The sequence below is a fragment of the Ictidomys tridecemlineatus genome, chromosome 1, assembly GCF_052094955.1.
Source record: "Ictidomys tridecemlineatus isolate mIctTri1 chromosome 1, mIctTri1.hap1, whole genome shotgun sequence".
Lineage (NCBI taxonomy): Eukaryota > Metazoa > Chordata > Mammalia > Rodentia > Sciuridae > Ictidomys > Ictidomys tridecemlineatus.
Window position 1 is genome coordinate 228,371,468 of NC_135477.1, and position 24,191 is coordinate 228,395,658.

Below are 24,191 nucleotides of genomic sequence, written 5' to 3' on the forward strand. Positions count from 1 at the left end.
CTGAGAAGGGAAATGGTCAACAAAAATCTTTAGTTCCCTCACCACTACATATACAAGTGGAGAAAAGGAAAAAAAAAAAAAAATTGACAGAGAAACATATCCATGTCTGTTTCAAGAGATATGCTTCACAGCTGCTCAAAAAACAGAACAGACTTCATGTCTCCCACTCTTCGGAAGCCTACCTCAAAGTTTTCAAATCCAAAGATGTCAAGGATGCCAATAGATTTGAAGTCATCTTTGCCCTTGATCCTGCTGTTGATCTTCTTGATCACCCACTCGAAGCAGCGTGAATAAAGTGCCATGGCCAGGGAGTCTCTGCTGTCCGCTGCCTAGGGGACAGGACATGCTGTAGCCCCAGCTGGCCACACCTGCTCTGAGGAAGGACCTGGGCTCCCAGTGTTAAGTAAATCCACACTGTTTAGGAAAGCACAGATATCTAGAGAAAGCAAAAACTCACTGACTGACCTTACAGTAAGAGTCTCCAAGAGCCCCTTGAAGTGGCAGGGTTCCAAGCGCAACTTTACATGTTCAGTTACATGAAAGAACCTGAGTCTACATATATGAGTACACATTTCGTCAGGTTTAAAACACTGATGAAGACCTGAGTTTTAGAATTTTCATCTTCTCCTCCACTTCTACTTTGTACACATGAAGTTTTTCCTCATGATATGGTTAACATTTTTACTCATCCATTTAAAAAACATATCAGAAGGGCTAGTGCATACAAATTGGCTCAAGGCAGCAGCAGAAGCAACAAGAAACATGCTGTTGCACTGACTTCGTGTAAAAGAACAACAACAATAGGCTAATGTTTATGTAGGGTTTATTCTGAAGGAGGCATTACTTACCATATATTTGTTATTTTTACCCTTGAATTAGGTGCGATAACTACCGTTGTCTTACAGAGGAGGATATCGAGGCACAGTAAATATATTTTCCAAGAATGGACATTAGTAAGTGTAAGGACAAAGTCTCAAACTCAGGGGCTCTGTGTTAGACCTGTCCTTGTAAACACTAGGCTATACTGTCTCTCAGGAATTAATTCAACATCTTTGTCTATTCTCAAAACTTGGATATCTTCTACATGTGGACCATGAGCCAAAGTCATTTAAACAGCTCAATGTCAGTCACTCGATTGAATCAAAGTCACAGATCTGAAATCCCAGGGGTGTGTTTTAAGACAGGTGTTGAGGGCAAAGTGTGGGTACCTGTTGAACATTGAGAGGCGTGAGGATCTCTTCTCCCCTGAGGAACATCGATCTCTGGGTCAGAGCATCGGTGAGCTGCATTGGGTCCAGCCCAAGTAACTCTGCAGACCTGCCCAGAGCTAAAAGCAAAGTGTAAGGCCCAAGTACACCCACAGCCTCCTAAAAGAAACCAGCCACTGGACCTCAAATAGGTTCAGAGCTAACTACACAGAATGACACCACAAAGCAAATCATTTCTGAATCCATTTGGCAGAAATGGTAATACAATGTAACTGTTCTCACAACAGTGTTTTGCTGTTTGGGAAAACAGTTTTTTAAATAAAAAATATTTATTTTAATATGATGTGGGTCTGTTATTTTTATGATTAGATGAAATAATAAATCTTTTAAATGCCTCTGTTCTAATTTCCAACATTCAAACACATTTAACCCACATCAAAAAAGTACTCCTGTGTTCAATGGTTTGAGGATACTGAGGAGCGCTGGGTGGGATCAAACATCTGAGAAGTACTGGCTTACAGACCATCTCCTCCAGAGACCCCAAACTCCTCCAGTTCCCAGCTTCTAGCACCTCACCTACTGCTTCTATCAGAAAAGTACTCAAAAACACTACAGTAAATAAGTCGCTCCAGAAAAATGAAAGCTCTATGAATATTCACTCATTTTATCTTGACAAAGATCTCTGAGGTCCTGCCGAGCAGGCACCAGGGTTAGGGGATTAACAACACAGGCCACAGCTTGTGGCAGACCTGGGATCTGAACCCAGCATTTTGGCTTGGAAATCTAATGCTCTTAACTGCTACACTAAAAACCAGGGCAAAGCTCAAGTCCACCTGACTTAATATTTTCCCTACATCAAGTCCTCCTTGTTCCTATTTCCATTTATTTGGCCCATTTTCCTTTTTCCTTAGTAAGGAGAACAAAGACACCATCCCCTTTCCGTAGTAACGATCATGTGCCCTGGCCCTTTACGAGCTGACACTTCACATCAGATACAGCTAAAATTCTATAGCTCCTCAGCTGGGGGTTGGGGGGCACTGAGTGGCAGAAAGTGCACCCAGCATGTCCAAGACACTGGGTTCAATCCCAGCACCAAAAAGAGAGAGAATAAAAATTTCCCTAGTTCTCTATTGCAGGGGCCAGAAAACCTCTTTCTGTAAAAGGTCAGTCAGTCAATTTCTAGGTTTAAATTGCAAGAGGAAGACTCCAAGGAAGGGAGGAAGGCTGAAGGCAGGTGCAGCCTCTCACCTGTTTTGAAGGACACCTGCGCCCCACCAGCAGTGATGAACTCAATGTTCCCGAGATGCAGGATTCCAGCCAGCAGCCTCAGCACCTCCCGCACCTCCTCCCTGCTGAACTGCATCACTTCCATTGCCGTCTGCAAGGACATAGACACAGGTAATTTTATGTTGATCTTGACACTGAAGGAAACGAACAAATATTCATGGCTCGATAAAATTACGAGGTGTTATTCTTAAGGTAAGAAAACAAGTAACAGATAGTAACCACTCACTTTTCAATGACCCATGTGGATGAAGAGGGATAATGAAAGGACTTGGAAAGCTCAGAGATAACCCAATCAATGAAATAAAATAAATATCTTTCACATAAGCCCTGTATTTATTCTACAAAAAAAAATTACCTGAGGGAGTGAAAATAGTGATAAGGACCATGGTAACAGGATATGTCAAAGAACAAGGAACTGTTTTCTTGACATAAAACTTGTGGGGTGGTGCTGGTATTTAGAGGGACTCATACCTGATGAGACTTCAGGGTAAACTGAGGCCCCTGCCTGATGGTTATACAGCACAGGGGCCAAACAGATGGAATAAAATTCTTACTCAGGAACTCCATAGATGGGACACTCTTTTCTTTCTTTTATACAACAGACACTGAAGGGAAATTTGAATAGATGAGGATCTATTTTTCCTGGACAGTCCTGATGACATCTCTATTTTTAATTTCTCCAAAGAATGTTTAATGACTGTGTCTTGGCCTCAGGATAGTAAGTGGAAGTTAAGTAATGCTGTTTTGGGAAAAATAAAGTCACCTCTAGGTTTTTGTTACCAGAACAAGCATTTAAACAACGGAGCCAGGTGTTTTCTGAATCAAATCTAAGATTCATTCATTTTCTTTTGTGATTTAGAAGCATATTCTTTTAAGGAAAAAGGCTTTTAAAAAGAATTCCCTCCCCCCCCTCCAACACACACACCCTGAGGACAGACTTGTTGACACAATGATGACAAGGAGCTGCACAGAGAAGGGGATCCTTACAATGACCAGCAGGAGACCAGGAAGAATGGAACCATGTACCACTGTGACAATAGAAACTGCAAAGGAAACAACTGGAGATTTTTAAATGTGAAAGGTCTAATTTCTTTAAAGGGAAAAAGTAATAAAGCCAGAAGGAGAAGACAAACAATGGAGAGGGAGACATAATTAAAAACTCTCCTGAAAGACATGTGAGCAACAAAAACAGAATAGGCACTTCTAGGGAGGAAATGCAAACCTACAGAGAATGTTTATCTTCCTTGAAATCACATATGTGCAAATTAAAGCAAATCTGAGGGCATGTCTATTAAACTAGCAAAAATTTCTGAATTATCAACTTAAAGACTGGTGGAACAGGGAAATTTATACACTGCTTGTTGCTACTATAAATTAGTAATCTTTCTGGAAAACAACACAACTATGTAGTAGTGTCATGCCAGGTCACACACACAATCTTATCATTTTAGTATCTGGAGAAAAAAACAACAAAGTTTCATAGACATTAAATAACTCTTTCTTGGTTATACAATCATGATTTAAAGTCAGGTTCAAGTAACTCAAAGGCTAGAAATTAAGGGTTATTATCCACTCAATTACATTACTTTCTAAGTAAATAAAAAAAAAAAGAAAGAAAAGGAAATCTCCTATGTAATATCCAATAATGTCAAGGCCAGAAATTTGTTCCAAGGAAAACTTCAGCAGAAAAGCTTTTTTTTTTTTTTTTTGTAAAATATTCATTACAGTGGAGACTGTAAAAATTCTAACTGAAAAGTTATATCTTAGAATTAGACAACTCAAAAATACAAAGCAAACTTGTAATAGTAATGTAGTTTTTAAAGAAAATTATACACATTATACAGAACAATTACAAATCTTACGGATTTACATAAAGAGTGAAAAAAAAAATCCTTTTGGGTGTGCTGGGGAGGGAACCCAGGGCCTCATTCACTCTGGGCAAGTGCTACACCTTCAGACCCCCAAACTGAATTTTTGCACTTATTTTTAAAGATCAGGCTGGTAGGAAATTTTACAAAAGTGAAAATACCTGCAATAGTAACTGTTACGGTTAACTCTTAGTTAATGGTGTTGGTAGACACATGAACATTATGTTCTAGCATGTTTTACAGGCATTGATAATATTTTTACAACAAAAAAATCAGACTATTAATGGGTTGGTAGATAAATAAGATTCTGACTATTCAATGGAAAACCAACAGCAAAAAACAAACAAATAAAAAATTGGATAGTGATACATTCCAAGTAGGTGACAGGAGGAAGCTAGATGAGGGGAATACATACTGTATTGTTTCTCTTATATGAAACTAGGGAAGATAAATCTATACTACAGTGGCTGAAATTAGATCATTAATTTCCAAGGAGTAGGTGAAGGTGGCTAGAATTCTCTGGGAAGGGGTGCAGAGGAACTATCTGGGTACAGAACCATTCCTTATCTTGATATTGGTTGTGGGGACATGGGTGTAAAAGTTCAAATTTCATATAGATTTAAATGGAAGCATTTTATTATGTGTACATTATATCTCAATGAAGTTAGTCATAAAATATTTTAAAGCTACAAATTAATCAAAAGTGAGAAGCCTTATTTCAGAGGTAAAGGCAAACATTGATGCAAAGAATAAGAACTATTTGTAAGTTATCAGTTTTTAAAAAAACCTATGGGAAAATCTTTATTCAAATTTCAAGATATTTATCAGTGACTTATTCTAAAAGATAAAAGCAAAGAAATAAGGTTAAGAACTATAGAATAATTTTTCATTTCTATTTTTAAAATTCTCATATGACATTGGGATGGCCTCTTTTACCATTTCTATTTAACATAGTTTTTGAAACACTGGCCTGAGCAATTATTAGACAGACGAAAGAAATTAAAGGGATATAGGAATAGCACTATCTGCTGATGATATGATTCTGTATCTAGAAGACCTAAAAAGCTCCCCCAGAAAACTTCTAGCACTAGTAAATGAATTCAGCAAAGTAGCAGGACATAAAATCAACACCCAAAAATCAAAGGCATTTCTGTATATCAGTGACAAATCCTCTGAGAAGGACATGAGAAAAACTATCCCATTTACAATAGCCTCAAAAAAAAAAAAAAACAAAAAACTTGGGAATCTACTTAAGGAAAGAGGTGAAATATCTATACAATGAAAATTACAGGACCCTAAAGAAAGAAATCAAAGAAGACATTCAGAACTGGTATGTTTAAAAAGTATCCTGGGGGCTGGGGCTGTAGCTCAGTGGCACAGGGCTTGCCTAGCATGTTTGAAGCACAGGTTCAATCCTTAGCACCACATTAAAAAATACAGATAAAATAAAGGCATTCTTTCCATCTACAACTACAATTTTTTTTTTAAATTTTATGTGTGTGTTACTGAAGACTGAACATACCCCCCAACTATAGTTTATAAAAATTTTATAAAAATAGTTCATAAAAATTTTCTAAGTCAATCTTACAATGACTACACAAAATCCAAATCTTTACCAATTTAACTAAAAAGAGTAAGATTTTAAAAAATAAGCACATGGCAGCAGAAAATTCCTAACTAGCAAATGAAAACCCTCAATACATTCCCCATACAAAAATTCCTTGATTAAGTTCTTAAAACATAGAAAGGTTGTATATGGAAATACGAAATGAAATAAAATTAATGTGTTTACTATATTAATAAATTTGTGACTTCTTTGCTTTCAAGTTTAGCTCTAAGTGATTAGTTAATTAGCAGTATAGTGATAAGTGGTAATTGCATTAATCATATGATGGGGTAATTTAATGGCTGCAACCAATTATCACCAGTGTGGGTGTGTGTGTGTTACAACTGCTAGCAAGAGTCTCCATTTACTGTCTCTTGCTGTCCTATTTATAGTCAGTTCAGCAAGCAATCCCCCCTTGGCAAGAGTAGCCACTTAAAGGCTTATTATAATTATTTTATTATCTCAATAATATGGCTCAAGACTGAAAAAACCCTGGGAAATTCTCAGTATGGCTCAGAATTGCTAAATAGCAACTTCTTATAAAACTGGTACTGAGTTATAAAAAATACTTTCAATAAAAGTTTTTATTAAGCACATAAAAAATAATGCTTGCGAATGTGTGTGTGTGTGTGTGTGTGTGTGTGTGTGTAAAGGCAACAAATATATGATACAGTCTCAACTATCAAGCACCAAAGATTGTCACACTGGAAAAAGGAATTGCCCTCTCAGAGGACACAGGGACCTCAGACGAACCTTGAACAAATGTTATGACTTAAATGGTGGAAGGGGAGGCAATTTGGGACACAGCAAAGTATAAACTGTAATTTGAAAATGATTTATTATGTAATGCTATGTTATGCTGTATGATATAATGTTATTTAAATATTTTTTATATGTATAAAATTTTCTTACGCCCCTGAAAGTTGTCAAAATGAAAATGGAGTCACTTATGTCAAGCTTACCCAACTAAATGAATAAGGCCAAAAAAGTCGTGAAGGTGGAGGAATCTCATGCACCTGTGCCCAAGAACAAGAAGTTTCACAAAAGACTGCCAGGACCACAACCTTGGGCAGAAGCCACTGTAAGCTCACAAAATCACTTCTGTAACATCTACCCAACAACCGCCTATCCAACTTCAGATGCATCTACCCAACAACCGCCTGTCCAGCCTCACGGGTGTCGTCCTTGCTATTGACCTTTATAGCCAGTGGCTGTTATTAAAAAACAAAACAAACAAACTTCAGTAATCCTCCCCATTTTGCCTTTAAAACCCTCCTCTTGCCTCAGTCTCCTTGAATACACATTGCAGTGCTGTTCCTGAATAAAATCACTTCCTGAATAAACTCACTATCTGTGGATGATCTGTATGTTCTTTAGATTGACAACTTCTGCCTTTTCCGAGACTGAAAGAGACTGATGTTTCCCCCTTTGGCAAAATGAAGCAAAAAGTCAATCCTTTAAATCTTAATAAAAATCTGACTCATGCTGAACGAATGTACATATACATAACCATGGCCACGCACTACTTGAAACCCATGGATGCAGGTAGTAAGGTCTGTGTGATCAGGAAATTCCAGCTGGGGTCCATGGCCACAGTATTTGTGGAGTGGAATGAAGAGACGATTATTCAACAAAGGCTCTTGTTACCTCACATACACTTTATCGGCCACCATCCTGGTGGGTCAAATGTAGGCAGTAAAATAAATTAATTGTTACTTTTGAATTGAAATAGCTTTTCATCCTCACTGAAAAATTTATAGTGCATTTTAGAAAATTATTAAAAATGGCTATGAAATTGAGTGCAGGTTCACTGCCTCTGTCCCAGGAAAAACCAGATCTCCACTAAAACTTTGCAAAACCCCTGCAAGTTCTTACATCTACTATAAACTGTTGTCAATGACGCATTCTGAAAACACATAAAACATTCTCAATGAAATAAGCAATATTCTCAAAAGGTTCTATTGCAGAGTACACTGACATTAAGGTTCACAGAAAGAATAATATATATTTAATGTTTTTATTAGCACATTAATAGTTATATATAACAGTGGGGTTCATGTTGACATATTTATAAATGGATATAACATAATCAAGACAATTTTAATAGCTACACATAAACAACAGAAGTGACACTTGCTTACATAATTCACAGAAATAAATTATTCTCCCTTAACATTTTAGCATATTCTGTAAACACACAATCCTTGAGCTCCAACAGAATGTGGTTCTTTCCCTTTGATTCCACCACCTCTGAGAAAAGGAGCTTCATTGAATTAAAATAAAAATATATAAATTTAAATGGTATTTGATACTAGAAATACTGAGAAAAATGACATAAAATACAACAGTGTCATCTGTCTTTTCCTTTCTCCAGCAGAAGATAGGTAACACGTCTGACATGTTCACTGCAGTCTCTGGTGCCTAACACAGTGCCTGGCACGTGGCAGATTTTTGCACATATGGAGTATATAAAAACCGACTTTGGTTAATGCTGTTTATGAACCACATCTGTCACTCCTGGCTGCAGAGTGCTTCATGAGGCAGTCAGGTGGGACAGCTGTTATCAGTAATGACACATACTCAAGTCCCTTATATAAAACGGTGCAGCATTTGCACATAATCTATAGGCATCCTCCCATGTAAATTTAAATCATCTTTGGATCATTTATACTACCTAACATTATAAATGTGGTGTGAATGGTTGTATTGCTTAGGAGATAATGACAAGAATCAAAGGTCTATACATGGTCAGTACAGACACAACCATTGAAGGCTTAATTAACCTACAATTAATGGATAAGAAACCTATGGCTACAGAGGCATTGACTGCACGACAGAAACAATGATATTAGGAAAATTATCATATAATAGTTATTAAAAAGTTAACATGTTCTTGTAGGGCACAGTGGCGTACTCCTATAATCCCAGCAACTTGGCAGCCTGAGGCAGGAGGAACTCAAGTTCAAGGTCAGCATCACTATTAGTGAGACCATCAGCAACCCTAACTCAAATTCTAAAAAAAATTTAAAATAAAAAGGGCTAGAGTTGTAGTTCAGTGGTTATGTACTTCTGAGTTAAATCCTCATTACCAAAAAGAAAAAAAAAGGTTAATATGTTTATAGAAAACATATTACAGAAAATGATGCAGAATAAAATAAAATCCTAGAATTTTGCCATATAACATCTTGGTATACATTTTTGTTCTAATCTTTTTCTGCACATACAATTGCTATATGTATATGTATATGATATGAAAATGCTGATTTATATATATTTATATATATATATATACATATATATTGAATTGATGTTTTACTTGGTATAAGGGAATCTCATTTTATGAATACATGAATTACTTAAACTATCGTTTCCCAATTTTTGCTTACCATAGGTTTAAGATGACAGATCCTCATTGTGCACAGAATGACACATGATGTATGATTTTTTTTTCTTCTTTCCCTCCCTTCTTCCCTCCTTCCATTTTGGAATTCCAGAATGAGGTTAAATAATAATAGCAAAAATGTCTCATATGTGACTTAATGAACATCAGCTAAGTTTTCATTGATACTACTGGTGAGCCAACACTCAAAAATATTTATAAATTAATGTTTAAGGATCTATAAATATATTCTATAAACTGGATGTCTAACTAGAATAAATTTGTTAGGTATATTCATTATGTCAATATCCTTTCTAGAAGATATAACCTCTGGTCATAAGATTGAATTTTCAATGCCAAAACCTTTGATTTTGCTTTAGCAATAAAAGCTAGCAATCGCTGAAAAGAAACCTCGCTCCCAAGGTTAACTGTAGCTAATAAAAAGCACACGCAGTTCTGAGTGGGAAAATGGTGCCCCCAGAGGAAGAGAGTGTAACTTCACCGGGGGAATTTCTCAGGGCCCTCCCAGGGCCAGGGAATCCCTGGATGCCAAGTACACCCTAGTGGCCAGCCAGCCCATGGAGCATGGGACTGCAGGGATATTTAAGATTCTTGTCTGTCTCCAGGTACAACAGCCTGTGATCAACATTATTGTTCTTCAGCTTGAAGAAAGAAACAAAAGGAAAAAATTCACAAGACAGCCTTTTTTGCCCTACTCATTGAAAATGAATTCTTATTCTGACAAGTGATCTTTTCAACAGAGATAGAAGCAGATGAAGGAAGAAGCTCTGAGGAATAAGAAGAATCTAGGAGACCAAGATAAAGTTGAGGCAAATAAATAAAAATACAGCCATCCCTTGGCATTTGTGGGGGACTGGTTCCAGAAGACCCCTCAGATACCAAAATCCAAGAATGCTCAAATCCCTCATAAAAATTTCCACATAACCTACATACGATGTCCTGTGTCCTTTAAATCATCTTTACGTCATTTATAATACCTAAAACAATGTAAATGTTATGTAAATTGTTGCTATACTATATTGTTTAAGAAATAATACCAAGGGGGAAAGCCTGTGAATATTCAATACAGATGCAATCATTTTGTTGTTTTAAAACATATTTTCTACTTGGGGCTGGCTGAATCTTTGTATGTGAAACCCAGAAATACAGAGGCTGACAATACTTAGAAAAACAGTTCATAAGGCCGGGTTTGTAGGGCCAATTCCCATGCCTCTTGGTGTACACACTGCAAATGGTGTTGTCCACAGGAAACCACTAAGAGGTTAAGAAAGGGATGGTAAAAGGCCGAGGGTGTAGCTCAGGAATAGAACACTTGCCTAGCATGTGTGAGGCCCCGGGTTCTACTCTCAGTACCACAGCGGTGGGGAGGGGGGGAAACTAGTGATAAAAATCACTCTGAATTAGAAATGGAAGACATCACTCCAAATTAGAAATGGTGACATCTTTAAAAGACAGGAAAAGAGGAAGACAATCATATTTGAGCTTGCCCTGTCTTGAAACTTCATTTTCAACTTATAGATGTGGAGAGATGATGTATGATTTTTGACCACTTTAAAAATACTTGGATTCTATTGCACAAGGCATCGTTATAGAATCTATGAGACTAAAATGGGATATGGAGTAGAGAACTGCTGGTCTTTTAACAACAACCTAAAGAGACAAATCTGAGGTGCATTGAAAGCAGGTGGGCCATGTCTGGTAGTTTGGAGTCTGGGATTTTCAGTTAAGTGTTTGGAAGCTGGGTGTAGTGGCGCACACCTGTAACCCCAGCAACTCAGGAAGCTGAGGCGGAGGATGGTGAGTTGGAAGCCAGCCTCAGCAATTTAGTGAGGCCCTAAGCAACTCAGTGAGACCCTGTCTCTAAATAAAATATTAAAAGGGGCTGGGATGTGGCTCAGTGGTTAAGTGCCCCTAGGTTCAATCCCCAGTACCAAAAGTAAAAAGTGTTTGGATACTGGTTCCACCACACACTGCATCAAGGTAGGCTGGTCACCAACCTCTCTGAGACTCATAACACAAGACAACTATTCCAATGACCTGATAGGGTTATTAAGAGGACAGATATAACTCCACTCCTTGTAATAAGTAGTTGCCCCTTGATATCCACAGGGGACTGGTTCCAGAATCCCCTACAGAAGTTAGAATCCCAGAATGCTCAAATCCCTTATACATAATGACACAGTATTTGCATATAACCTCTGCACATCCTCTCATACACTTTAAATCATCTCTAAATTACTTGTAACACCTAATACAATGGACATAAGTAGCTGTTATAATGTACTGTCTAGGGAAAAATGACAAGAAAAAAATCTGTACATGTTCAGTACGACACTTTTTATTTTAAATAGTTTATTAATTGTTGGTAGACCTTTTATTTATTTATTTATATGTGGTGCTAGACTCAAATCCAGTGCCTCATATATGCCAGGCAAGTGAGCCACAGTTCCAGCCCCGAGTATAGACACCTTTTTTTAAAAAAAATATTTTTGTTCCAAGATTAGTTGAATCTGGTGATAGGAAACACATGGATCCAGAGAACCAACCGTGCTTGATTCCTGTCAGCTGCATTTATGATGATGATGATGATAATGATCACGAATCAACCCCAGATGCACTGCATTCCATGGTTCTAGTAAGGGCCCTGGCCCAAAGTGGGCTCACAATACCACCATCTCCTGGCCATGCTCAGTCAGGTGGGCTGTTAATAGTACTGGATGACCAGGTTTCTTAAATGCCCCCGTGATGTGTAAGAATTGCTAGAGACCACGGCATGCCAGTCTTAAGATGCCCACTCTTCATGTAATCAGAAATGGCTGTCACATTTAGGCTCCAGGAAATGGATGACATCACACTGGTCACTGGGTAAAACAGCTGAGGGATTTGTTTTTAGTATGAGAGCTGTTTTTCAAAAGAAATCTGACTTGTAAGCTAAAACTAAGGACCTCTTTGTGCCAATGCAAAGCCTAGAACTTTCTTGTTTTTGCTCAGTGGAGGGTAGGCATTCTGCATAGGCAGTTCCAAGTAAGCCACCCCTGGGTCTTAACTGATAGACTCGCCACCTTCTAAAGCAGGAGGATTCCTTGAATTCCCTTCCAGTCTGGGGGGCAGTCTTCCTCACTACTTGGTATAAGAAGAAAATACCTGAATTCTCATGCATCCTTCCAAGTATGATTATTTCTATTAAAGAAAAAAAATGTTTTGAAACAGAAAATGAAATCTGTCGCTGGTTAATAGAGAAAATAATTTTTAAAAAATGCTTACAATGACTTCCTTAAAGGATTCCTGGTCACTGATTGTCTTGTCTTCTATACATCCAGACTGATTCAAGTAATGGTAGTTTTCTGGCACAGATAAATAAAATTCTTCTACAGAAAGAAAAAGAAAAATATAGCATCAATACTCAGTTGGCCAGGGTAAGACACAATTCAAAAGAGTTCACATTGTGATTGTGTATATATATATATATATATATATATATATATATATATATATATATATATTTGGTGGTTGTTTGTTTTATTGTCTTTCTTTTTTGTGCTGGAGATTGCATTCTATGATTTTTAAAACTACAGTACACACATAATCCTATGTCCCTAACAGTCCCCTAATAATGGATCATTAAGTTTCCTTGTAATCATAATTTAGGGAAAATAGAAAAAGCTTAATCATACCAAATGGAATGGTAGGGGAAAAAAAAACTGACGAGAGTTTTATTTTTTCTCTTAACAATCAAATGTTTAGAAATTACTTTTATTTGGCTTTGGTTTAAAAGTAAAACCAGCTAGCATAGTATATTTTTCATAAATATCCTTCAAATTAAAAATGTTCCAAGACTCCCCAAAAAACAAAAATTCAAGATCGCTCTATTGATCATCCTTTCTAGATATTATTTTGCCCTACAATGAACTGGGCATCTTTTGGTATCCTCATAATCACATTCCATGGCCACGGATGGATGTGGACAGCATCCAGACAGAGGACAGAGGTCTCGTCATTTACTCCCGACGAGTGAATGTCCCAAATGGAGAAGGAGTCGCTGACCCAGGTCATCCGTTGTTGCACCTTCCCGCCTACCTCTCTCTGCATGTTCCAGCCCTGCCAGCAGCGCATAGAATATGTGATAATTCCTTTCCCCAGGATTTTGCCTTACTACTCGGTTCTGCGGAGAGAAACCAAATTTATATTCAGAGACGTTTCCTCTGCTTAATTCACACAAACTAAGAATTTCTGAAAATTGTTACTGTGGAAAAAATAGGAATTCAAGCATGTACTCACTTTTTCTAATAAATCTTCATGTGAGAAGCAATGGCAAGTCAAGGAATAAAACAAAGATGTTACACGTGACATTAGTTCTCAATTTTCTGTCCTTTGTTACCTGATTAATTACAGTTCCCTATTCCTCTGAGGTTGAAACTTGCAGTACCAAAAAACAAGCAAAGCCCAGACTGAATTCATGTCAACTGAATTCTAAGCCTGACACCTGATACTTCATCATGTCCCAAACTATTTGATGAAAATGATTTAAAACAAATATCTGATGTTTGATAATTATTATGGTTTAGATATAGTTTTGAGAGTATCCTCCAAAGGTTCACATGCTGAAAGCTTGATCTCCAGTGTGGAGGTAGTGGGGGGTGGGGAACTTTGTGGAACCTTTCAGTAGTGGGGCCCAGCCAGGCACAGTGGCACATGCCTATAATCCCAGTGGCTCAGGAAGCTAAGACAGGAGGATCACGAGTTCAAAGCCAGCCTCAGCAAAAGTGAGGCACTAGGCAACTCATGAGACCCTGTCTTTAAATCAAATACAAAAGAGGGCTGGGGACGTGGCTCAGTGGTTGAGTGTCCCTGAGTTCAATTCCCGGTATCCCCCCAAATAAATAATTAACTAGATAAATAAATAAATAATAAAAAAAGGGCAGAGGATGTGGCTCAGTGGTTAAGTTTCTCTGCGCTCAATTTCTGACACCAAAAAAAAAAAAAAAAAGGAAATAAAAGGTAGAGCCAGAGTAAGATCCATTTCATGTTCCTTTTGGGGCTTTGGGATAAATCAGAACAATTTTCAGTGACAACAATTACATGCTATAGACAAAAAGTAAATGAAACAGGATACAATCTACAATTCTCCCGCCCTGAATATTTCCCTTCTGACAGATGTTCAGCTGAACAAACTTCCCAAAGCGACTGGAGTTGTTATTGTACACTGTTTTTGCATTGCCGAAAGCTTCCATGATGGGGCTGTGAAGGAATGAGAACAGAAGATGATTATTAATTAGGGCAGATTTAAAAACAGCAAAAGCATTTCTCACAAATGTCAAAATATACAAACGAAGAAAAAAAAAAATCTGCAACCCAAAGGACCCAGAGTGGCTGTGTTTATTTTCAGAATAGGCAGACTTTTCAAACACTTGCTGAAATGGGTTCATCCTGCACATCCATTTTGAATAAGAGCAGGAATCTACAGCTAGTTACGTAGGCAAAGCATGAGACCAGGCTAAGACCACAACAGCTCAAACTAGCTGAGCAAACTAGCCTCAGTTTATAAACACGAGTCAGGGGTTGCAAGAAAAAGCCTGCCCTCAAATTCTAAAAGCTGAAAAGGCTCCAGTCCTGAAAATGTCATCCGTTTATTTTATGCCCAGCGGGCAACCCATTTAATATTTTGAATCTTCTGCCACTGTAAAATGGAGTCAGGCTAGGCCACGGGTTGGCGACTCCTTCTGTAAAGGACGAGACAGTACTTGTTTTAGGGTTTGCAGACCATGTGGTCCCTGTGGCAACTACTCAGCTCTGCCACTGTAGCTTGAAAGCAGCCAGACACGGTACAGTTGAGCATGGATGGGTTCCAACAAAACTATTTGCAAAAACGGCTGCAGGAGAAAACAGAAGTTCTGGAGATGGAGGGTGGAGATGTTTGTACAATGATGTGAAAGCACTTATAACTACTGAGCTATACAAGGAAAAGTTGATAGAATTTTAAATTTGGTTATGTATACTTTACTACAATTGAAAGAAATGAAGGGTTTGCTTAAAAAAAAAAAAAAAAGGTTGCATGATATATCACTTGTAGTCTGCTGACTCCTGGACAACTCTCTAAAAAACAGGCTCTTCAATTCCCGCTCCCCTACGAGTTCTAATATCTTCTAAGGCACAAATCAGATACCAGGTAATTACCTATCTTCAATAACAATTCAGATGATACCTGGCACACAGCCCCCTTTCAAAATTGTGAAACTTCCTGTTATGAAATGCACGTCACTAATCTGTCCCAGCAGAGGCTGCCCAAATGCCATTCTGCTCACCCTGAGCCTCCGAATGGCGGAATGCTGGACAGATCCCTCCTTGCTCCTCTGCACACTGGGCTCTGTGACACAGGGCTGGAGGTTTAGCTCCCACTGATAACAAGTGCTCTCCAAAGCCAGCTGATTTGATTCTCCTCCATAGCTGCCAGACTAGCTAGCGCCTATCTGGCCCAGGTCCTTCAGAAGCTTGGAAAACCTCCTAGGCAGGGAGGAGGCTGCTCCTCCAGCCACATGGCAAACTAGCCCAGCAGGGAAGGGTCAGGAGCATCTTCCCAGAGTGAAAGTTGCTCCTGGGGCTATTAGAAGGTGCTACGTGTGTCAAGACGGGTTTTTAAGGAATTGTAAAAGAGAAGGCAAGAAAAAGAGAAACTCGACCAGGAGATCTAAACTATCCCATGCTGAGGAAAGCAAATCCTATTAGTTGGAAACAAGAAAATGGATAAAAGAAATACCTGCTTTCAAGAATAGCTTGTTCAACACAGGATGTCTTCTCCTTTAAGGACAATTCCAAAGACTGTTGACTGATGACTGAGAGAAACTTGAGGATCAATTTAGTGCTTTCGGTTTTCCCTGCCCCACTCTCACCACTGAAAGACAAAATGCAGAAGTTTGTGCTTCTCAGTGTATGTACTGTTTTAAACAACCAGTGTGGTCAATGGCACATAATTCCTCAACAGAACAACCGCTCAAAAGTGGCAAAACAGAGATTTTGAAAAATTCCTCTGCAGAAGAGCAGAGTTAAAAGGAAGGCTGCCCCATCTTCAGTCCTACACAGGCCTCTTTTAGCACACGGGTGAACAGTACTGCCTTTTATTAAGTAAATGTCCCAAAATGGATGGTGCTCTCATGGCAGGAAAGTCTTGCAGGAGTTGGGATCTTGCTTTGTCTTGAAGTATTCCAAACACCTCAACAGAGCAGTGGGTTCATACATATTACATGAATAAGCACATTAACAGTATCTGGGCAGCTTCAAGCAAGTGAATGAAATGTGAAATCATTCGTCAATTTTTTGGAGAAGACGAGGAATGAACCTGAAGGTACACGAACGACCCACACTTAATCACTTCATCCTCAGAGTGAGTCAGAACAGAACAGCAGGTCTGTCTGCCCAGAAGCCCCTGGGAGACCTAGTGTTAGTGAACAAAGCAACTTAGACAGAGGGTGCCATGGAGAGAAGTAAAGGAGGTCCGAGACATGCCTCAAAAGACTGGCAAACATGAGGCAGGCACGGAGGAAAGGGGAAGGATTCCGGGTAATGATAATGCGAGTGAAGTACAGTAGCCAGACAAGCGTGGACGGACTCTCACAGGACATGGGACTGCTCGGGGCAGCTGGGCCTCACCAGAGGCAGCACAGAAAGATGGTTAAGACTGACTTGGTACAGAGGCACAGGCAGGAGCAGGAGGGTGAGACTGACCCGTCAAGGGTACTGTAGAGAGCACAGTCCTGAAAGGAAATCGCTAGAAGGGCTGAAAGCTCCCTCAGGGAGACAGGCTGCTGCTATTACCCGGGGTATAGTGGTCAGGTCCAGGATACAAGTAACGAGACAGGAGATGCAGGAGGAAGTGCGGAGATGAGTCGGATTTGGAAGGAGAAGCCCAACAGATTTTGTATAAGGCGCCATGCTTGATGCTGTGGGGAGAACAGGAGTAGCAAAGAAGCTGAACTTATAAGGAAAGAAAACCAAAAGGATAATCAGGAGCACAGCTGGACAAACGCCCTTTCGAGGTAGCAGGCTGATCAGTGCTCAATGGCGGGCTTCACAGAAGAGTTCCTCTGTATCCTAAAGATCTGGCGGAATGCCTGCCAAGACCTGGGTGTTATCAGGAGAGAGAAGCATTGCTGAAAATGTGGTGGATGATTAAGCACATGTAATAAAAGAGAGGAAATGACTCAGAGACAACACTAGGGAGCTAGATGGGGCACCATGGGCCCTTGGGGACTCTGCTGGTCCAGGCAGGCCCAGCACATTGGGCATGGGAGGGCGCCATGATTCCCACCTCAGAGACATCATGTGGTGGGTGCCCAGGGCTCCTGGCAAGGTACGTACACACCCAAGAATGACCAAGCAAAAACGTCCCCTTCTTGCAGACAACAAATACCTGAGAATCCACACCTACCTTGAGATCATAAAGGAAAAGCTAAGAAAAGCAGAGAGGAGCCCAATGGGAATGGCTGAACCCCAACCTCGAAACTGTCCCACCCCGCCTTATTTGAGATAATCAAAGACCCGTGGAAGTTAGGGCCAGCTTCGGTTGAGTTTTCTTTATCAGCAGCTGGAATCTTCTGAGCACAGGGCTGAGCTTGCGTCTCTGCATACCTGGTAGGGCTCAGCCCGGTGCTGGGCCCAAAGAAGGCGTTTGGCCATAGTGCACTGAGCATATAACACACACGCTGAGAGAGAAAGTTTCAAGGAAGCATATAAATAACTTTCCATCTTTCAAAGAATGTATGCCTACCTAGCAGCTGTTGGTGACTGAATTATTAAAAATGAACACTAGAGGATAAGTCCTTTAGTTAAAATAGGGTGAGGAAGAAACAATGTCATTCCCCAAACCCACTTCTTTATCCCTCAGGCCACTGATGGGGACATTCCAACCTGAAGTGAGGGCGGTCAGTCGGCCAATAGAGCTGAACATGGCCAATGGACACGAGGAACTGAATGACTGAGCCAGAGCCACATGCCACTGCCAAGGCTGTGCCTGCAAACCCCCTCATGGTCCCCTGGGTTCTCCACCTTCCTGCCATCTGGACCCCTTCAGGGTGGCACATCTCCAAAACAAAGAAACACGCAGAGGAGTCAAGTCCCTCCCCTACCCACCCAGAGCAGTGACATGGCAACAAGGAAACCCTGGCCCTGTCATTCCCCCTGAGATTCGCCCACCTCGCATAACATGACAAAAGACAACCACGGAGAGCATACAAAGACTTGGTCAAGGGAAAGAAAAGAACTGTCCTTGTCATCAGCTCTCACTGTTAGTGACACGCACTTGAAGAAGAGATGATATACAAAGAGAACCCACGCAGCTGGCGGTTGACGGTCACAGGTATCCCTCTCTGCCCATTTCCAGCTAGACTTGTCCTTACTGCATCCCATCTTCTTCAAGAATCTTTAAGTACTCCTTTTTGATGCATCAGTCAACCTTAGATGAAAGTAAAACTCTGATGTGTGCTTGCTCTGCACCAGAGCTTCTCACATTTGGCTTCACATTAGCATCAGCAACATATCCCTCATCCAGTCCCGCAGGGTAGAAGTCAGCCGTCAGCATTTAAAAACAAAACAAAACAAAATGTTCCAGATGATTCTGTGAAGCCAAGTTGAAAAACTATTGCCCTTAAAAGCAGCTTCAGAAAATTCAGACAGGACTGTGCTACTGTTCAGATGGTGAATTCCCCCAGAGGCCCAGGCGTTGGTCCGCAGGGTGGTGTTATTGAAAGGCATGGAATTGGGGCTGGGGTTGTGGCTCAGGGGTAGAGGGCTCGCCTAGTATGTGGGAGGCCCTGGGTTCGATCCTCAGCACCACATATAAATAAATAAAGGCATTGTGTCCAACTACAAATAAAACCCATAAAATATATTAAAAAAATAAAGAAAGACATGGAACCTTTGAGAGGTGCGGTCTTTTGTCAGGTTCTCAGGCCCCTCCAAGTGTGTGCTACCAAGGGGATTGTGGGACTCTGGCCTTTTCTTCTCTCTTTTGCTTCCTGTCCATTAGGTGAATTAGGTTTTGTTCTATCACACATTCCCACCAGGATGTGCTGCTTCACAACAGATCTAAACCAACAGGGCCAATCCATCACAGACTGGAACCTTCAAAACTACAAGTCAAAAAACCCCTTTTCTCTCTACAAGTTGATTATCTCAGGGATTTTACTATAGTAATGAAAAAAAAAAATGACTAATAAAGATTGCACCAGGAGACAAATGGTGACTACTCACACATGGGCATGTGCATCAACAAGACAAAGAATAAAAAATTAAATAACTCGCATATTGCTAAAACACAGAAATATGCCAGATGTCCTCAGACATTAATGTCAAAGTAACAGAATTCTGAAAGTAGTACACTTTTACCTAACTCTCCCCCACCTCTTTCCCCGTCTGTCCCTACTTCTTTTTAATTCTTCATAAGTCCATGATGATTACAGACCTCTGCTTTGGTGCCGACAGGACAGTAAGTACAAATGGGCTTCAGCAAAAATGTGTCTATCTGCTCGAACCAAAATGATCTTATGTTATTAAACCAAAAACAAAATATAAAAATAAAAACACATCGAAATTCTGTAACTATAACAATGAAAATAAAAAAGAGAAAGAAATATAATCCAGAAGCTCCATGGTCCATGTTAAAAATATTGAGTTTTTATAGGCATAATGGAAAGTCACCAGGTGTCTCTAAGCAGGACAGTGGCATGGCCAGATTTAAGATTCAAAAGAATGGTCTTGACTTCTGTGTGGAAAATGGACAGGAGGGAGGTGAGAAAGGAAACAGGGGGGCCAAAGCCACATGGCTCAGTAACTGACAGACATGGGTAATGACCCCTGGGACCCAGGGAGCCTGCTAGTGTGATATTCTGGGTGTTGGTAACGACTGTACATCTGTGAAGACTTAGGCTATACTCAAGATCACTTAAGACATTGTACTGTATGTGATTCTACTTTAAGTTGGAGAAGAAAAGAGTGAATAATTTTTTAAAAAAGATTTTACAGTTATAAATGAACAGTACGCCTTTACTTTGTTTATTTTTTTGTGGTGCTAAGGATCAGACCCAGTGCCTCACACATACCAGGCAAGTGCTCTACCACTGAGCTACAGTACAGCCCCAGCCCCAAGAATGAATGACTTCTGGATAGGGTTGGTGGTGCACATCCACAATCCCAACTACTTGGGATGATGAGGCAACAGGACTCAAGTTCAAGGACAGCCTCAGTAGTTTAGCAAGCCCCTGTCCAAAACATTTTTTATTTTATTTTTTAAAAAATTTCAGCTCATTGGTGGAATGACCCCAATACCACAAAGAAAAAAAAAGAATAACTTTTAGGTTAAGAAGAGTGATTTTCAGTCTCAGACTCGGAAAAGGACAGGATGAAAGGGAAGCAGAAGACGAGGAGCACGTTTCTGAAGAAAACTGTAAGAGTTTACAACACACCATCTTGAGGTGCCCATAAGACATCTCAGTGATGATACCTAGGAGGCAGAAGTCTGGAACTCAGGGAACTCGGGGGACATAGGTTAGTCTTGGGAGACACACTGACACAGGAGGAAAGAGCAGCATAGGAAGTTTAGAAGAAAAGAAGGTGGAAAATGATTAAGGAGCCGAGAAGTGGCCAGAGAACTAATCAGAAACCCAGAAGGATGGAGAGCCATCAGGAGAGCTGGGACAGCTTGCTGCAGAAAGTGGGTGGCTTAAAGAGGCTGTGGGATCAAAGACACACCTTTCTGTCCCCAAGAAGGAACATACTAGAAAGTTTTGAGTGATAGGGGGCTGGGTTAGTTGGTAGAGTGCTTCTCTCATGCAAAAGGCCCCAGCACCACCGAGAGAGAGAGAGAGAGAGAGAGAGAGAGAGAGAGAGAGAGAGAGAGAGAGAGAGAGAGAGAGAGAGAGAAAGTTTTGAGTGATAATGCTAATGATCCAGCAGAGGAGGAAAGGTCAAAGAATCAGAGGCAGTGAGGCTCAAAGACAGAGCAACATCCCCAGGAAACAGACAGGAGGCATCCAGAACACACCTGCAGGAAAAGAGCACACAGAGTACTGTGGGCCGGCTAGTCTCCTAGCCCCAGACGTATTCCCTAGATTCAGTGCAGTGTCAGCAAATGATGAGCCTCAAATCAGACCTGCTGCCTGTTTTTGCACATAAAGTTTTATTGGTACACAGTCCACTTTACCATGTTTGCATCCCATCTGTGAGCACAGAGCTGAGTAGTGCAGCAGAGGTGGTCTTATCCACAAAAACTAAAATATATTCTTTGTACTTTTATGTTATAGTTTAGATGTGAAATGTCCCCCAAAAGCTCATGTGTAAGACAATGCAAGGTTTGGAGGAGAAAAGATCAGGCTATATCTTTAACCTAATCCGTGAATAAATCCTTGATGGGAACAACTGAGTGGTAACTGGAGGCAGGTGGGGTGTGGCTGGAGGGAGTGGTGCATTGGGGTGTGGCTATGGGGTATATATTTGAATCTGGCAAATGGAGTCTCTGCTTCCTGATCATCATGTGAGCCACTTCCCTCCACCACACTCTTCCACCATGATGTTCTGCCTCTCCTTGAGCCCTGAGGAATGGAGCGGCCTTCTATGGACGAAGACCTCTGAAACCATGAGCCCCCAAACAATTTTTTTTCCTCCTTTAAAGTTGTTCTGGTTGGGTATTTAAGTCACAGCAGTGAAAAAGCTGACAAAAACACCTCACACCTACTTATTGTTGGCATCTGACAACCAAACATTTCTCTTCCTGTGAACCAAATTCCTGAGCCACGTGATTTTCTCAAAATATAAATCAGATCACTTCCTACCTTGTTAGAAGACTTTGGAAACAGCTCTTCTGTCTAAAGAATTAAGTTTAAAAGTCTTAGCAAAGGAAACAAACCCCTAAAGACATGGCCCTACACCAAGCAGTAGAATTCTCTTATGTCAGAGAGAGATAAGTTCAAGTCTGGGGTTTGCTGCTGAAAGCTAGACTCTTTAGTAAGTCCCTCTGCAAACTAAGCTGCCAGCCTCAGCTTCCCCACACACTGCCCCTGAGGTTCCTTAGAGCATTACACACAAATGAGTTTTCTCGATGGACTTCAGCTCCCTTTCACTGCCTTTCCCACCCCATTTTCTGCTGCAGAATTACAGGAGCACGAGCCCCGACCCATGCCCTGCTCTGCTTGGTGCCTTTCCCATCCAGGACCTAAGTTTTCTTCAGCATTCCAAAGCCATCATTTCTAGAAACAGAAAAAGACCAAACACCCAATTATCATTCTAGGATATAAAAGACACGGTTAAGCAGAAATTGCTCACATTCTGAACTCCACCCCCAACAAGCCAAAAAAAAGAGAAGAGAAGAGAAAGAGAAGATCATAAACCAATGGTCACTCTGGATTGTTCATCCTGCTGAAAGCTGGCCTCTACCAGACCCTTTCCTGGGTGCCACGCTGCAAACAGAAACAGGCCTCCGGCCTGTTCACTGTTAAACAAAAACGATGGGAAGCCATTGTTTAGGCTGGGCTCCTGCACTAGCCCCCAAGTATCAGATCAAACCAAAATGGAATCACTTATTCTAACTGCCACATAATCAAAACTGAAGCTTTGAGTCTCCAGACTAGTTTTTTTTTTTTTTTTTCCTGAAAACAGGAGACTCCAGTTTACCTGAATCAGTGCAATAAGAAAGTCTACTCGGCTTCAACCCCTACGAGAAGGTAACCTGATACTGACCACTCGATCCCTTCTCCACGGTTCTTTCCTGTTTCCCACCCTACAAAACCCTCTGCTCTGTCAGTTCCTAGCAGGATCTCTCATTTATTTTGTAGAACAAGGCTGCCTTGATTCATAACTCATGAATAAGTGCCAATGTGATATGCAAGTTAACTGGCTGTAATTTTGTCTTTGTACTTCTCTGTTATCTTAAAAGGTCATATATAATAAAAGGGCCATAATAAACTAAACTCTAATGGCCCAACACAATGTCTGAAAAACTGTACTAGATAAACCAAGGTCAAATGCTGACCTTATTAATTAGATGAGGAAAAAAAAAAAAACTCTAATGTGTTTTAAGTTCATATGTATTAAGTTTTATTTTTACATTTAAAATTATAAAAGCATAAGATTCCACTTAAATGGGTGCACAAAAGTAAAATGAAAGAGGTTAAGAGAGGTGACAGTCTTAAAAATGAGACGAATAAGTGTGGATTGGAGGCCTGAAGGCCTGTATCACATGCACAGGATTGAAAACTGGACCATAAACTCCTGTCTAGTTCCAAAGAGGCTTATCTTCTTACTCATTTGTTTATTCATTCTTTCATTTCTGGGCTAAGGATTAAATATTTTCTGATTTTAACATCACTAGGCACCAAGAGAATCTTTTGAAAGAAGTAACCCATTTTATCCACCAGAGGGCAGATCACACCCAAGGAACACTAAATAGATTCCTGTAACCAGCAATTTATACTTTCAGACTCAATTTTATTCTCTTAATTCCACAGGTCCACACACCCTCACCCTCAACTTAAAAAGAAAAAAAAAAAACTGCTGGAAATATCTGTTAAAATCAAAACCATTTTAGTGAGAACCATATTCTTAAAGTCTGTTTCCTAGTCAATTTAGATATATAGTTACTCTTTACTCATCAGCCTTACATAATGAGAGCTTTCTGTTTGGGACTCACTCCCCCCTGCCCCCTTAATTTTTAAATACTTTGGTCTTTGGAACAGAAATGTCAACCTCCTTTCATTTTATTTTACACACACACACACACACACACACACACACACACACACACACACTGATCTCATTTGATTTCTCACTTTCTTCCTAAG

General features: G+C 40.1%; 1 protein-coding gene across 1 annotated transcript in view; it reads right to left on the bottom strand.

The window, feature by feature from the left end:
* Nucleotides 1-24,191, bottom strand: part of Myo10 (myosin X) — a 205,172-nt gene that overhangs the window by 83,108 nt on the left and 97,873 nt on the right. The window contains exons 5-12 of the mRNA XM_078016810.1: nt 16,124-16,258; nt 14,483-14,607; nt 13,648-13,661; nt 13,447-13,531; nt 12,634-12,737; nt 2,457-2,586; nt 1,209-1,327; nt 183-329 (exon numbers count right to left, since the gene is read on the bottom strand). Of these exons, the coding sequence (XP_077872936.1) occupies nt 183-329; nt 1,209-1,327; nt 2,457-2,586; nt 12,634-12,737; nt 13,447-13,531; nt 13,648-13,661; nt 14,483-14,607; nt 16,124-16,258 (859 nt within the window). The remainder of the gene's footprint in view (nt 1-182; nt 330-1,208; nt 1,328-2,456; nt 2,587-12,633; nt 12,738-13,446; nt 13,532-13,647; nt 13,662-14,482; nt 14,608-16,123; nt 16,259-24,191) is intronic.